Source organism: Etheostoma spectabile, chromosome 18, assembly GCF_008692095.1.
Source record: "Etheostoma spectabile isolate EspeVRDwgs_2016 chromosome 18, UIUC_Espe_1.0, whole genome shotgun sequence".
Lineage (NCBI taxonomy): Eukaryota > Metazoa > Chordata > Actinopteri > Perciformes > Percidae > Etheostoma > Etheostoma spectabile.
The window spans coordinates 9,761,215-9,773,396 of NC_045750.1; the positions used below are offsets into that span (position 1 = coordinate 9,761,215).

General features: G+C 41.2%; 1 protein-coding gene across 2 annotated transcripts in view; it reads right to left on the minus strand.

The window, feature by feature from the left end:
• Positions 1–6,353, minus strand: part of prep (prolyl endopeptidase) — a 7,981-nt gene extending 1,628 nt beyond the window's left edge. For both annotated transcript variants that reach the window (XM_032543437.1, XM_032543436.1), the window contains exons 1-13: positions 6,086–6,353; positions 5,655–5,729; positions 5,145–5,278; positions 4,911–5,041; positions 4,397–4,606; positions 3,998–4,119; positions 3,779–3,884; positions 3,245–3,436; positions 2,472–2,669; positions 1,432–1,535; positions 580–811; positions 360–491; positions 74–230 (exon numbers count right to left, since the gene is read on the minus strand). In XM_032543437.1, coding sequence (XP_032399328.1) covers positions 74–230; positions 360–491; positions 580–811; positions 1,432–1,535; positions 2,472–2,669; positions 3,245–3,436; positions 3,779–3,884; positions 3,998–4,119; positions 4,397–4,606; positions 4,911–5,041; positions 5,145–5,278; positions 5,655–5,729; positions 6,086–6,319 — 2,027 coding nt within the window. In that variant the 5' untranslated portion in view covers positions 6,320–6,353. The remainder of the gene's footprint in view (positions 1–73; positions 231–359; positions 492–579; positions 812–1,431; positions 1,536–2,471; positions 2,670–3,244; positions 3,437–3,778; positions 3,885–3,997; positions 4,120–4,396; positions 4,607–4,910; positions 5,042–5,144; positions 5,279–5,654; positions 5,730–6,085) is intronic.
• Positions 6,354–12,182: the final 5,829 nt, after the last annotated feature.

Below are 12,182 nucleotides of genomic sequence, written 5' to 3' on the forward strand. Positions count from 1 at the left end.
GTATGTATGTATGTATGTATGTATGTATGTATGTATGTATATTTTGTTTTCTTTTCTTTTTCTGAGCACTTACTTGATGAGCCAATCAAACTGCTCTTTGTCTTCAGAACAGCCAAAGTCTGTGGTCCAGGCGTGGCCGATGGTGAACTTGTGGAATTTCAGCATGTCCATGACGCCTACCTGAGCGACAGCGCAGCCGAACAGCTCGGGCCGCTGGTTCACGCAGGCCGCTGAGAGGGGAACGCACAGAGTCAGACACACCGCAGACTGAAGCCTGTGCAGGTGAAACTCTGAGGTTTTATTCTAAAAGGATTTTTGCTCTATATAATGTGTTGTTCCTCAGCCAGCAGCGTACGTACCTACAAGCAGGCCACCGTTAGAGCCTCCATTTATAGTTAGCTTGGAAGGAGAAGTGTATCCCTCCTTGACGAGATATTCAGCCGCACACTGGAAGTCTGTGAAGCAGTTCTGCTTATTGGCCAGCATGCCAGCTAAAAGTGGGACAGACAAAGTATGCAAATGAGGAGTTTGGGCTGGGATCATTTTCTAAACGAGATAGATGAACACAATTGCCCTCACCTTTGTGCCAGGTCTCCCCGTACTCCCCTCCTCCCCGAATGTTGGCAACAGCCAGGACCCCTCCCAGATGTCTGACAAAGATGAGTCGGGAGACGCTGTAGCTTGGTGTGATGGAGATGTTGAAACCACCATAGCCGTATAGAAAACCTGGATGGGAGCCGTCCAATTTGATGCCCTTCTTGTGAACGATAAACATGGGGATTTGAGTGCCATCCTTGGAGGGATAGAAGATCTGGCAAAGACAAAGAATGACACACCATCAGGGACACAAATAGGACTTGAAACGGAGCCAGGAAATAACAGAATGGGTATCTAAAGACACATGGGTGCAGTGAATATGGTATTAACACAAAAACGCTTTTTCAGGGTTTGTCCTGGTGCTAATAAGGGTTTGGCAGTGAAGCTCGACTTGTATCATCTGTCACTGTGTCGGAGTCAGGGGAAAGGACTCTCGTCTGTCCTCAGTGCCTTGCTTATTTTCACTTTTACAAGGTTATTTCTAGGGTCACTGCCCTCAGTAGGAATATAACAATGCAGCTGACTGACAGTCAACTGCCTTTACTTTGAAATAATAATAATAATAATAATAATAATGATGTTTCTATTAACTTCAACAGATTGTTGATCCAGCACACAGCTCAGCAGATTTTTATTCTGACAACTTGGTTTGGTATTTTGAGAACCGGCACATTCAGGCACAAACAGATGCACGGTAAACATTTCTCAGAAAACGTTTCACCAGCTACACAAGAGTTCTTCAGTTATCAGGAAAGAAAATGAAAAGAAGGAGAATAGAGTCATTTCAAGAAAATCATGGAAATACAATAGTGCACACTGAAACGTTGTAGTTACCTGGGTGGTCTGGTAATCCGAGGGGCTGAACCCTTTGACCGTGACCTCTCTGAAGATGTGGGGCTGCAGCGGCTCCTTAGTCAGGTCGCAGTGGTAAATGATGGCTGGATGCCAAAGGAGAAAATCATCTCATTTGTCCTACAATCTTTAAATCACTTTGACGATATGAGGGAAATGTATTTTTCTGTAGCACATTTATGTCATCCTTATACGGGGGGGGGGCAGTTTCAATATGAATATACTAAATGCAAACTAGAAATTAAACAAAATTTACTAAGCACTGCAGCAGGACACAATAAAATACAATTATATATATATATATACAATTCTACAATTATAAAGCACACTGAGGGCCCCATTTTAACGATCTAAGCGCACGGCGTGAAAGTGCATGGTGCAGGTTGCGTTTAGAGCGCGTCCAAATCCACTTTTGCTAGTTTGACAGCGGGAAAAAGGGTCCGTGCGCCAGGTGCATGGTTCAAAAGGGTTGTACTTAGTGTCTTCATTAATGCATAGGTGTGCTTTGGGTGAAAGTGTGTGTCATCTCCCAATCCCTTCCAAATTCCTTTAAAAGCCAGGTGCATTTGTACCTTGGCACATTGCTATTATGATGGCGGATTTACACAGTCATATTTTTGTTTGTAATCTTTTGCATGTGTGCTGCCGCGCTACCCTGCGTTTGTGTAACAAGCAAAAGCAAAGATGGGAACAGGTGCATTTGCTATTTAAACGATGTGGACGGTCTTAAAATAGCAAAGACACTTACGTTGGGCTTTGCGCCGTGCTGCACAGGGTGCAAGATAGGGCCCGGAATCCCAATGGCTTTACGGTTTGTGTCAAATGTTGCAATCGTGTTATCCAGCATTGTTAGATGTTAGACGTTAAAGATTGTTTTTTCTTTTGCCCGCTCCATCATACATTACCATGTGCATTTTGCAGCACCTGATGTCTTAACTCTTTAAACTAGAATGACAACAAAAGTGAAATAGCATTCACAACTACTACACAAACTGAGCGGTTTGTATTTAGCGTTTTTGTACCTGGGGAGAGGAAGGAGGTGAAATAGTAGAAGATCTCAGAGTCCCTCTTCCGTCCTGTGAAACCCACCACGGAGCCCACATCAAGAGGGAATGTCCTCAGCTCCTCCCCCAAGCTCAGACGGTACATTTTCAACACATTCTTCACATCGTGGAGGAAACACACAAACAGGTAGCTGGAGTATGTACAGGTGGCAAACACTGCAAAAAGGAAGACATGGCCAAGGAAAGACAAGCAGATCAGAAGTTGTGCATTTCTGGGGGGAAATATTTTAACAGCCATTCCTACTATTTTAATAGTACAGGTCACTAGGGCTGTAACAATTCCAAATTTCACTGTGCAATTAATTGTGTCAGAAATAATTGCAATTGACAATATAATTGTCTCTTTCAGGCTAATTTAAAAGCTATTTATCACTTTTTTTTTTTTTTTAAACAAATTAAAGTCCCAAATCCATATTTTGGCAATATCAACTGTTATATGACCCAGATAATGTAATAACACAAACATCTGGCCTATGAAGTAACCATTTTTGGAGCTATTTTTGTTGCTATAAACGTGTATAGGGTCAAGCACCAACAACTAACAATTAACATAATAAAAAAAAAGTCTATAGTCAGACCAATAATCACTTATAGAACTACAATTTGTCATATCTAAACAAAATCAACAATTACCAGTCCTACACCTCAAGACCTTAGCTAATGTATGCAATTAATTGCAGTTAGACAAAAAGAAACCGCGATTATGTGACAATTGTGTTGCAGCAGCTCACCAATAACATCCTTGTCATGTTGAGGGATGAGCTCTTTCCAGTTGCTCTGAGCTGGAGAGGCAAAGTCGATGTTGATGAGGCGGTAACGCGGGGCTTCCAGGTTGGTCTTGAATGTGAACAGCGTGCCCTCATTGGTCACGTACTCATACTCGGCGTCAAAGTTGTCGATCAGCTTCACCCATGGCAAAAGTCCTAAAAATTAAAAGGCGTGTTTTTATTTCAATAATGAGATCAATGAATATACACAGACAAACTGGGACCATAAAAAAGAGAAGGATTTTACAGCAATGTGACATAAAAATGGGAATTCATTCCCTCTTTTTTGTGGATAGAAATTGAGGCTATATATGCTGTTCAGTCATCTCATTTTTATTTCCGGTTTAAAAATATAACACATAAAAACCCATCAATCTTACAACAGTTACTAACTAATGGTGAATACCAACGGAAAATCCTGAGATGAAAAACCAAATGACAGAAGCATTACAGCAGGCACACGGATCAAGAAAATAAAAACAAGCAAGTGTAACATACCTGTAATACCCTGAGGAGTGGTCTTAAGGTCACAATACCACAGTCGGTTGACCGGATCACAACCTTCCCTGATAGACAGCAGCACGTAGCGTCCATCGTCTGATACCTGCAATATACGTGTATTCACTGCCTAAACCATACCTTGATATGCACACATAACACAGGCTTCCTAAGTCATTTGTTTTAAGAGAAAAAAGAAAAAAACACATTCTGACATACCTCAGCTCCACCCATCCATTTGGGGTGGTCAGGAAATTCGGCACACAGCACATCTTCAGACTGCGGAGTCCCCAAAACATGGAAGTACAGCTTCTGGTGCAGGTTGGTGGAGGTCTCAGTGCCTAGGGGACAAAGCATTTTGCTTTTAACATTGCCCCCTATTGGTGACAAAAAACAGAACTTGTCTGACGAGAGAGATAAGGAAATTTGAAGTGGTGGGTGGGTAGGTGTGGATTGCAGAAGCAACCCTGATCGACGGTGTGAGAGCAGAGAAAGCTACAAAATCCCCAGAATAAACAAAGAAGCACGTAAAAGTGTTGATCTTGATCAATTATTGTGGCAGCAACAGCAAAGTTTAGGATTTGAATATGCAGCCTAACACTGTCTTCTTGACCTCACCGTCACTCTTGCCCTCCTGCTCAGGGTAGGAGTTGTAGAAAAGTCCCTTCCCATCATGAGTCCAGGACATGCAGCTGAACTTGACTCGCTCCAGGCGGTCCTCCAGAGGCTTGGCGCCTTCAACCTGCAGGAAGTGGATCTCCACCCAGTCCGAACCACTGGCGCTGGTGCCATATGCCAGGTACTCACCGTCCTCAGAGAATGCATAGCCTCAAAGTAATCAGAGGAAGAGAAAAGGAACGTTAACAAAGACATCAGGACTCAATTAACATTCTTTATGTAGTCATCAATTTGGATGCTATAAATAGCAGGCAATTTTTAGACATGAAGACATCACAGATTCAAAATTCAGTTTTTTTTTTTACTCTATCAAGAAACTATTCTGTAAAATCTGTTCAAGTGCATTTGGCAAAAGGCATTGCAGTGAAATGCATTCTGTGAATATATAATGTAATATAATTGCTATCGAGTACAATATCTATATGAACAGAAATATACAGTGCTTTGCTGGTACCTCGCAGGGCAACAGTCCCATCATCAGAAAATGTGTTTGGATCCAAGAAGACTGTGGGCTCAGCATCCAGGCTCTCCTGCACGTACATCACACTCTGGTTTTGGAGACCTGTGTTGTAGAAGTGAAAGTATCTGAAAAGGAGGAGAGGAGTGTTAAGTTGCAAAGGATCTTCACAGATATGTGCTCCCAGGTTGTGTTATTGAAGTGCTAAAACATGATTGTGTTATGGCTCACCTATCCCCCCTCTTGAAGGGACAGCTATATTTCGGGTAGTCATACAGCTCCGTCATGCGCTCTTTGAACAGGTCTCGCACCTCACATTGCTCTAAAAACGGCAATGTCAGCTGGTTCTGAGCGCTGACAAAAGCCTGTTGGAAAAAGACAACACAGAGGTTTTTCCCCATCAATGTATTATAATCTCTGCGGCCAGTTCTGAGAAAGAGATGTACTGATTTATCTGAATACCTCTGCTGAGTAAAAAGGTGCTTTTACATCCGTGTTCCGGTCCAAGCGGGTTCAAGGTTTTACTCAGCAAAGTTATCCAGATCACTCAGTCAACAGGCTTCTAGTAAAAAGGCCACTGGTGATATTAACTAAACATAAGGCTGGTGGATACGAGTGTCATTAAGTAATCAGATAACACAACCAGCACCAAGATTTTGTTAATAGAATGGCAAAAATGACTTGCACCAATAAGTGATCAAGAAAATATCAGTGCAGTCCTAAATATGGAATGAGGATTACCTGTGTCTTTTCACTGTCCGGGTCTTCCAGCCAGCTGTATGGGTCTGGTAGTTTGGAGCCATGATAGTTATCCACCTGCGACAGGTGAAACAGTAATGGCAGCGGTTAAAACCCGAACTAGCTAGCTAGGTGTGGCAAAAACGACAGACTTTTGCTACCAAGCTGGCACGTTCAGGTTAGTTAGCAACGTTAGCCAAACAGCAAAGGAAATATTAGCTACCAATAAGCCTAATATGAAGACATGCACATGTAGTGCTGGCTAACGGGGAACAGCTGTCCATGTATTTGTCAACAAAGTCAGTGTGGGTTTTCAGAGCAAGCTAAGCTAACTAGCATGCTAACAAAGCAGGCGCTCACTTCAATGAATGAAAAAGCATGACGATCCCGGCTTATTAGCAAGCTAGGCTAGTTAGCCAGCCACATTTACTTACAACTGCATCGTCACGGTAAGCCTGTGGATACTGAAAAGCCATTTTGGAGGTCAGTTTTCGGGGATTGCGTAGGAAAGAAAGTTGCCCCAGAGACTGAAATAGTGGTTTCGAAATGACCCTCTGGATCCTGTAAAACATCAACCTAAGCACTGAAGCTTCTGACAGGAAAGTTGCCCTCTGCTTACACACAGCCAACAAGCACTTTGAAGAAGATACCGCTGGTTGCTGGCGCATAAGCCCAGATGTTATTGCGCCCTCTACTGTCCCATTGATCTGTTAGCCAATATTTTTAGTAGCCTAGTAGATATTGTAGCCTACCTATTTATGGTACGATATAAAACAAAGTTGGTATAAGTAACTAAAGCTCAGAATGACACGTTTGACTGTTTTTTTATTCATTCTACTTTCAGATCAGAAAATTAATACAGTCAAAAATCTCAGTTGTATCCCACCTCACTGTTGATGTTGTGAATATAAACGGTGGGCACTCAACAGTTTAAAAGTGCACACTAGTTAATAATTATAGAAATCGGAATAAAGCTCTAGCAAATCTAGAAAATGGCCCTATTTCTTTCCAAAAATCTTTATGCAGAGAAAATAGTGAAATTGTAAAAAGTGACATTGCACCTTTAGTTAAAGGTTATCTAAGTCCACCAGGAATCTCCATCACCACTCTTATCTAATGACAGAAGAGGATAGGGGTCAACCCTTCACTCTTCTTTCTTTCTGCTCATCATCCTCCCCTCCCTTCCTTTCTTTACTATATCAATCAATCCTGATTTGAACATCATTATCACTGGCGCCTACTCTTACACAATGACTGATAGCATGAGATAAGACACACTCAGGTAGCACGTTACTTGAGAAAATGAGTGGATTCGCTGAAGGGAATGGTTATTTTAAGTGATGAAGTTCTCCAAGAAAGAACATCTGGGATCTTTAGTAACATAAGTGTATCCAGACAATCTTTATTATTGAATGGGTAAGTATGGAGGCCGCCCCGTTGAAAGTGCTGTGTTAATCCTCCATGAAGCCACATTGTGGCTGTAAGTCATTCTACAGCTATGCAGATAAGAGCCTTGCAACAGGTTACATTACACAGTCGAAACGGAAACGCATTGTTTAGATACCACTGTAGATCACGTAGTTAGACATCTTCTGGGGGATTCCAAGTGTTGTTACTTTCAGATTCAGCTTGAAGCTCGTCAGTGTTGTCATGCTTCTAAGACAGATTTTAGAGGAAGACGAGAAGCTTCACAACTATCCTCTCATGGGTGAATGCAAAGTAAAAGTGGAGAATAAACGGAGCTGAGAGCAGGTGGAGGGAAAACCAAGTTTTGTTTTTCGTGGTGAAGAAAATGTAGCTGTTGGTGTTATTGCTGATCTCAACTCGATATATTCCTTTTTTGATTGATGAGATTTTAGCCTCTTCTGATGGACTTTTGGTATCATAAATTTTTGTAGGTGGATGTTTGGGTCAAAGGATGGTCTGTGTCCCACCTTCCCCCGAGCTCCATTCTTCTTCCCTTCCTTAAGGGAAGTCAGGAATACCCCTCTTTGAAAAGGGGATCTCTTCCTGTTTGCCTATGTCAGGCTCAGACATGGGTCAGATAACTATTGTCCTCTGACGCCTCTGTTACCCTAACAAACCGGGGAGGGAAAAACACTGACAGTTTGAATGAGAGTGTTTGTGTTTGCATTGAAATATGGACTTTTCATTCTGATAGAGTGGGTGGGTTTATGCATTTGTGTGTTTTAGGCTACGTAGAGTTGGGCCGGGAAGTGGCCATGCATGAATTAAACCTTCTTGTCGCCCTGTTTTCCTTCATTGTCCAGAGTCAACAGTGATTTGTCCCACGTAGTCGGAAGCACCTGTCTCTGTTGCGGTGGACAAAGGACCATGACCACCTGTTGTGTTTCACTGCAAAGGGTTACCGCAAGGTTAACTTATTCCTAAATCTCTATGGCTTCACTCTGAGCAGCTCCTGTAAAGCAGTGCATTTTGCTAAAGGTGTGCAAAGCAGGAAGGAAGCTGTTGATCATGCCAATTGATGGAGATGAGTAGACATAACATTACATTTCTAACATCATGAGATTGGATAAACCGGTACCAAGATGCTCAAAGAAATTCTTTCTTGGGAACCCACGTACGTTTACCTTGTCAGATCATATTTGGTCAGAAAATCGTGATAAGATGCCAGCTTCTTCTGATATCAATCAGACTTTTTCAACACGCAGGCTTCTTAATTCCTTCACTTCTGGTTTGACTGTTGACTCATAAAGGACTCTGGGTCCATTCCTTCAAATGAAAAAAACACAAATGCACATCAAAAACAGTTTATTTTTTACACTTAATATGTACTTCATGTTATATGTATACATGCTAAACATGATACATTATACTAGACATCAGAATGTTAGTATTGTCATTATGAGCATGTTAGCTGGTTGTAGATTTTTTCCAATTTTATTTTAGAGTTTTTTGTTATCTGCATCCAAGGTCAGAGGGTATATGTTGTACAGATTGTACAGAGACATTTTTTATTTGGGCATTGAAAATATACTTGATATTATTATAACATGCTCTCCTGTCTTATATACATGGCTTACTTACAAGGAGATATATTTTTTATTTATGTAACATTTAGACTGTGGAAAAAAAATGATGGTTATTTTTGTTCATAACAGCAGAAATACGTGGTTGGATATAATGTGGACACTAGCCTGCTCAGTGCAGGTTAATGTTACAATTTCTTATAATAATATAAAATGGGTTCTATTGCTTTTTTTCCATCACAAAAGCCATGTGCAATAAGGGATGTCCATGTTCCTTTTATGATATCTCACCACTCTATTGTCACAGTCAAGACCCAGTCCTCGGACTTAATAATAGTAGTGCAAAGGGATCCCAACGCGACAAAACAATACACAAGTAATAATAAGGACGCTTTTAAATACAGAGATCAGAGGGGACAGCTTCCTGCCTGTTTCGCTCATTCGGCTGTCATTAGCCGGGGCCGGGATAACAGTCCCTGCTCTGTCCTGTGTGTGATGTGGTGGAGGGTCAGTCCAACCTGCCCCCTCAGATGTCCTCAGACAACAGGATGTTATTGAGGATCCAGTGAGGGAAATTACAGCACGCACGTAAGACGGATGTGATCGGTGCACAAATTATAGGAAATGCTAACTGCATTTGTCATCATGCATATACAGCACGTTGGCTCACCAAGGTAAAGCTGGTTGAAGTCTGAGGCTGTGCCAGTTTCATTGATGCCCCGGATATAGGCAAAATGCAATGATTGATAGGGTTACATGGTATGACCTAAAATCAAAATCATGATTGTTTGCACATTTTACCTCGATAACAATAAATGAACGATAAGTTAATTTTTTTGTGATTCATTTTTTTTTTACTCATAGTTCATTGGTAGGTTTGTGCAGATAGAATATACAGTATGTGCGCATATAATGTATATGCATGGGTATGTGCGGGATACATGCATATCTCTACATTTCTCTTAATTTTTTAAATGCTACCTATCTTATTTATATTTCGTATTTTATCATTATTTATAATTGCATTTCTTAGCTGATGATTGGTTTCTATGTTTGTTTTTATGGTGGTCCAATCCAAAAGTGCTTATTTTTGTTATTTGTAAATAATTGAAGGAAACACAATGCGTATTGCTATTTATTGAACATATATATAATTTAAATGAAAGCACATATTGCTTGAAATAAAAATGTCTTGTGAAATAAGTTACATTTTAGTTTTATAAAAATTATCGAAATTATCCTCATGGAAAAAATACATTGAAAACAGCTTGGGAATTTCAATGACGATTGAGTTGATCGTTGACAAAACAACAACCATCAATTTTGATTTGAACTGTGCCAACAAGTCCAATGTTGTCCAGTGGTGACTGCATTTCTGTCAGTTTCACGATGACAGCGAGACCACATCTAACGTTCTTTCAGTTTCTATTCAGCAGTAAAGTCATGAGTTCTTTCAACAACAAAAAACATATAATAAGAGCAACAATAAGAGAGTCAATCACCCTGAGGGGATGGGAAGTTTGTCATTGTTTGTAGTGATCATGTTGAAAAGGGAAAGAGTGCACTCAGGTTACCCAAAGCCAACTTGGTGAAAGAGGCAGGGATAATAGGACAGTTTTACAAAAACACATTTTTCAGGTGTAGAGCCTCTTTGATTGCTTTACATGAACCTTGGAAAACGTATACTGATGGTAAACCAACGGTAATTCCAGTGAAAAAAGCCAACGTCATTGTCTAAAAATAGATCTTTATCTTTCAATCAAATCAATTTGTATCTGTGTTCTGGCACTGCATCCTTGTCAAACTTGTCAGGGCACATTTTACCACTACACTCCCATCTCAAGTCTTACCAAAGCTCATTTCTGGACACCTCAGACATCTGAAGAGACTTTCTTGTCTTAATTAGTTAGGCGAGAGCGAGCTAAGTGGTAGAACAAAGCTGAGATCCAATGACACTGGTTTGTAATCAGTCTGTACTGACCGGAGTAAAAGGGCCTAAAAAGACCATTTCCCCCTTGTCATTACACCCCCAATGTGTGTCCATCATCTCTACACATCTCGTCACTTCATGTCATTTTCTCTGTTGTGTCTTTGAACCTCACCTGCTTTGTTTTCTGGGTTTGTCAAAAAAAGAACAGGAGGAGGGTAAATGAACGTATCGCGTGCGTGCAGACGGATATTAACCTTTAAAAAGCAAAACAAATATGTGTGTGTGCATGCCCTGTAATTTTACTGTTGACATGTGCACTTACAGTGGGGATCTGGGACCCTGGTAATGACTGGGGCAGGCAACACTGGAGACAGGTGGAGGACAGTGCTGTCTTACTGGTCTTGAAATGAGAGAGAGTGTGCATGTGTGAGTGAGTGTCAGACACAGACTCAGACGTGCAGACAGACACAGTGGCACCTGGTTGTGTCATTGTTGTTGTCACTGAGTGGTGGTAAAGTTCCCCTTTCCTAATGGACGCCATTCATAGGCAGTCGACTCATATCATTTAAACTCACTGTGTTGTATTGTTGTCTTATTGTGCTCTTGCGCAATGAGAAAATGTACAACACTGCACGGGGCTCTCATCAACAAAATGCAACGCCTATATATTAAAGGAATAGTTTGGGACATTTTGGGAAATATGCTAATTCATTTTTTTTTCAGTTAGATGAGAAGATCGATATCACTCTCATATTGGTCCATTCAATATGAAGCTGCAGCCAGGAGGCAGCTATCTAAAGCCGCCTACACATGATACGCAATTTGCTCTCTGCGCACCTCTAGGTAGGAAGCAGAGCACAGCGGAGCGCAGGTATTCATCATCAAGGGTGGCAAGAAAGCTATTTTCTATTGTTACAACATGCTGTTATCTCATTGGTTGAGCTTTTGAAAGGTCAGCCGCAGCGCATAGTTGGGCACCCGCGCCATCCCATTGGAAATCAATGGAATTGCCGGTTTTGCCGTCTAACATGTGTAGGCAGCTTTAGCTTAGCATAAAGACTGGACCTTTTCACAGAGCCTTGGTAGCTGTTTCCCATTTTGAGACCATAAGTGAAGAAAATTGTCTGCTGGCTGTAGCTTCTCAGATATGAGAGTGGGAGCAATCTTGTCATCAAACTTGGCAAGAAACCAATAAACATATTTTCCAAAATGCCGAGCTATTCTTTTAAGCGTAGCTCATAGAGGGAACTTCACACGTACGTTCCGTTACCAAAACGATCGATGTAGCGGTACTGCTTTTATGAACAGCTTTTACTTAATTCCTTCTTTAAAACGGTTTATTTAAAGAACACAGAGAAACAACAATTCAGGTGATCCATGTCTGTAACAATTACCACAGGGTTAGAGATCCGTGCCACTCACATAAGACAGAGATTGAGGCACACAGTAAGGAATGTGGATGCATGACTACGCATATATAAGCAATATTGCATCTTAGGGGTCACAGTCTTTCTGTGACATTATTTGGAATAGCAGGCCCATTGGAAAATGTTTGTGTGTGGGTGGGTGGGTGGGAGAGAGAGAGAGAGAGAGAGAGAGAGAGAGAGAGAG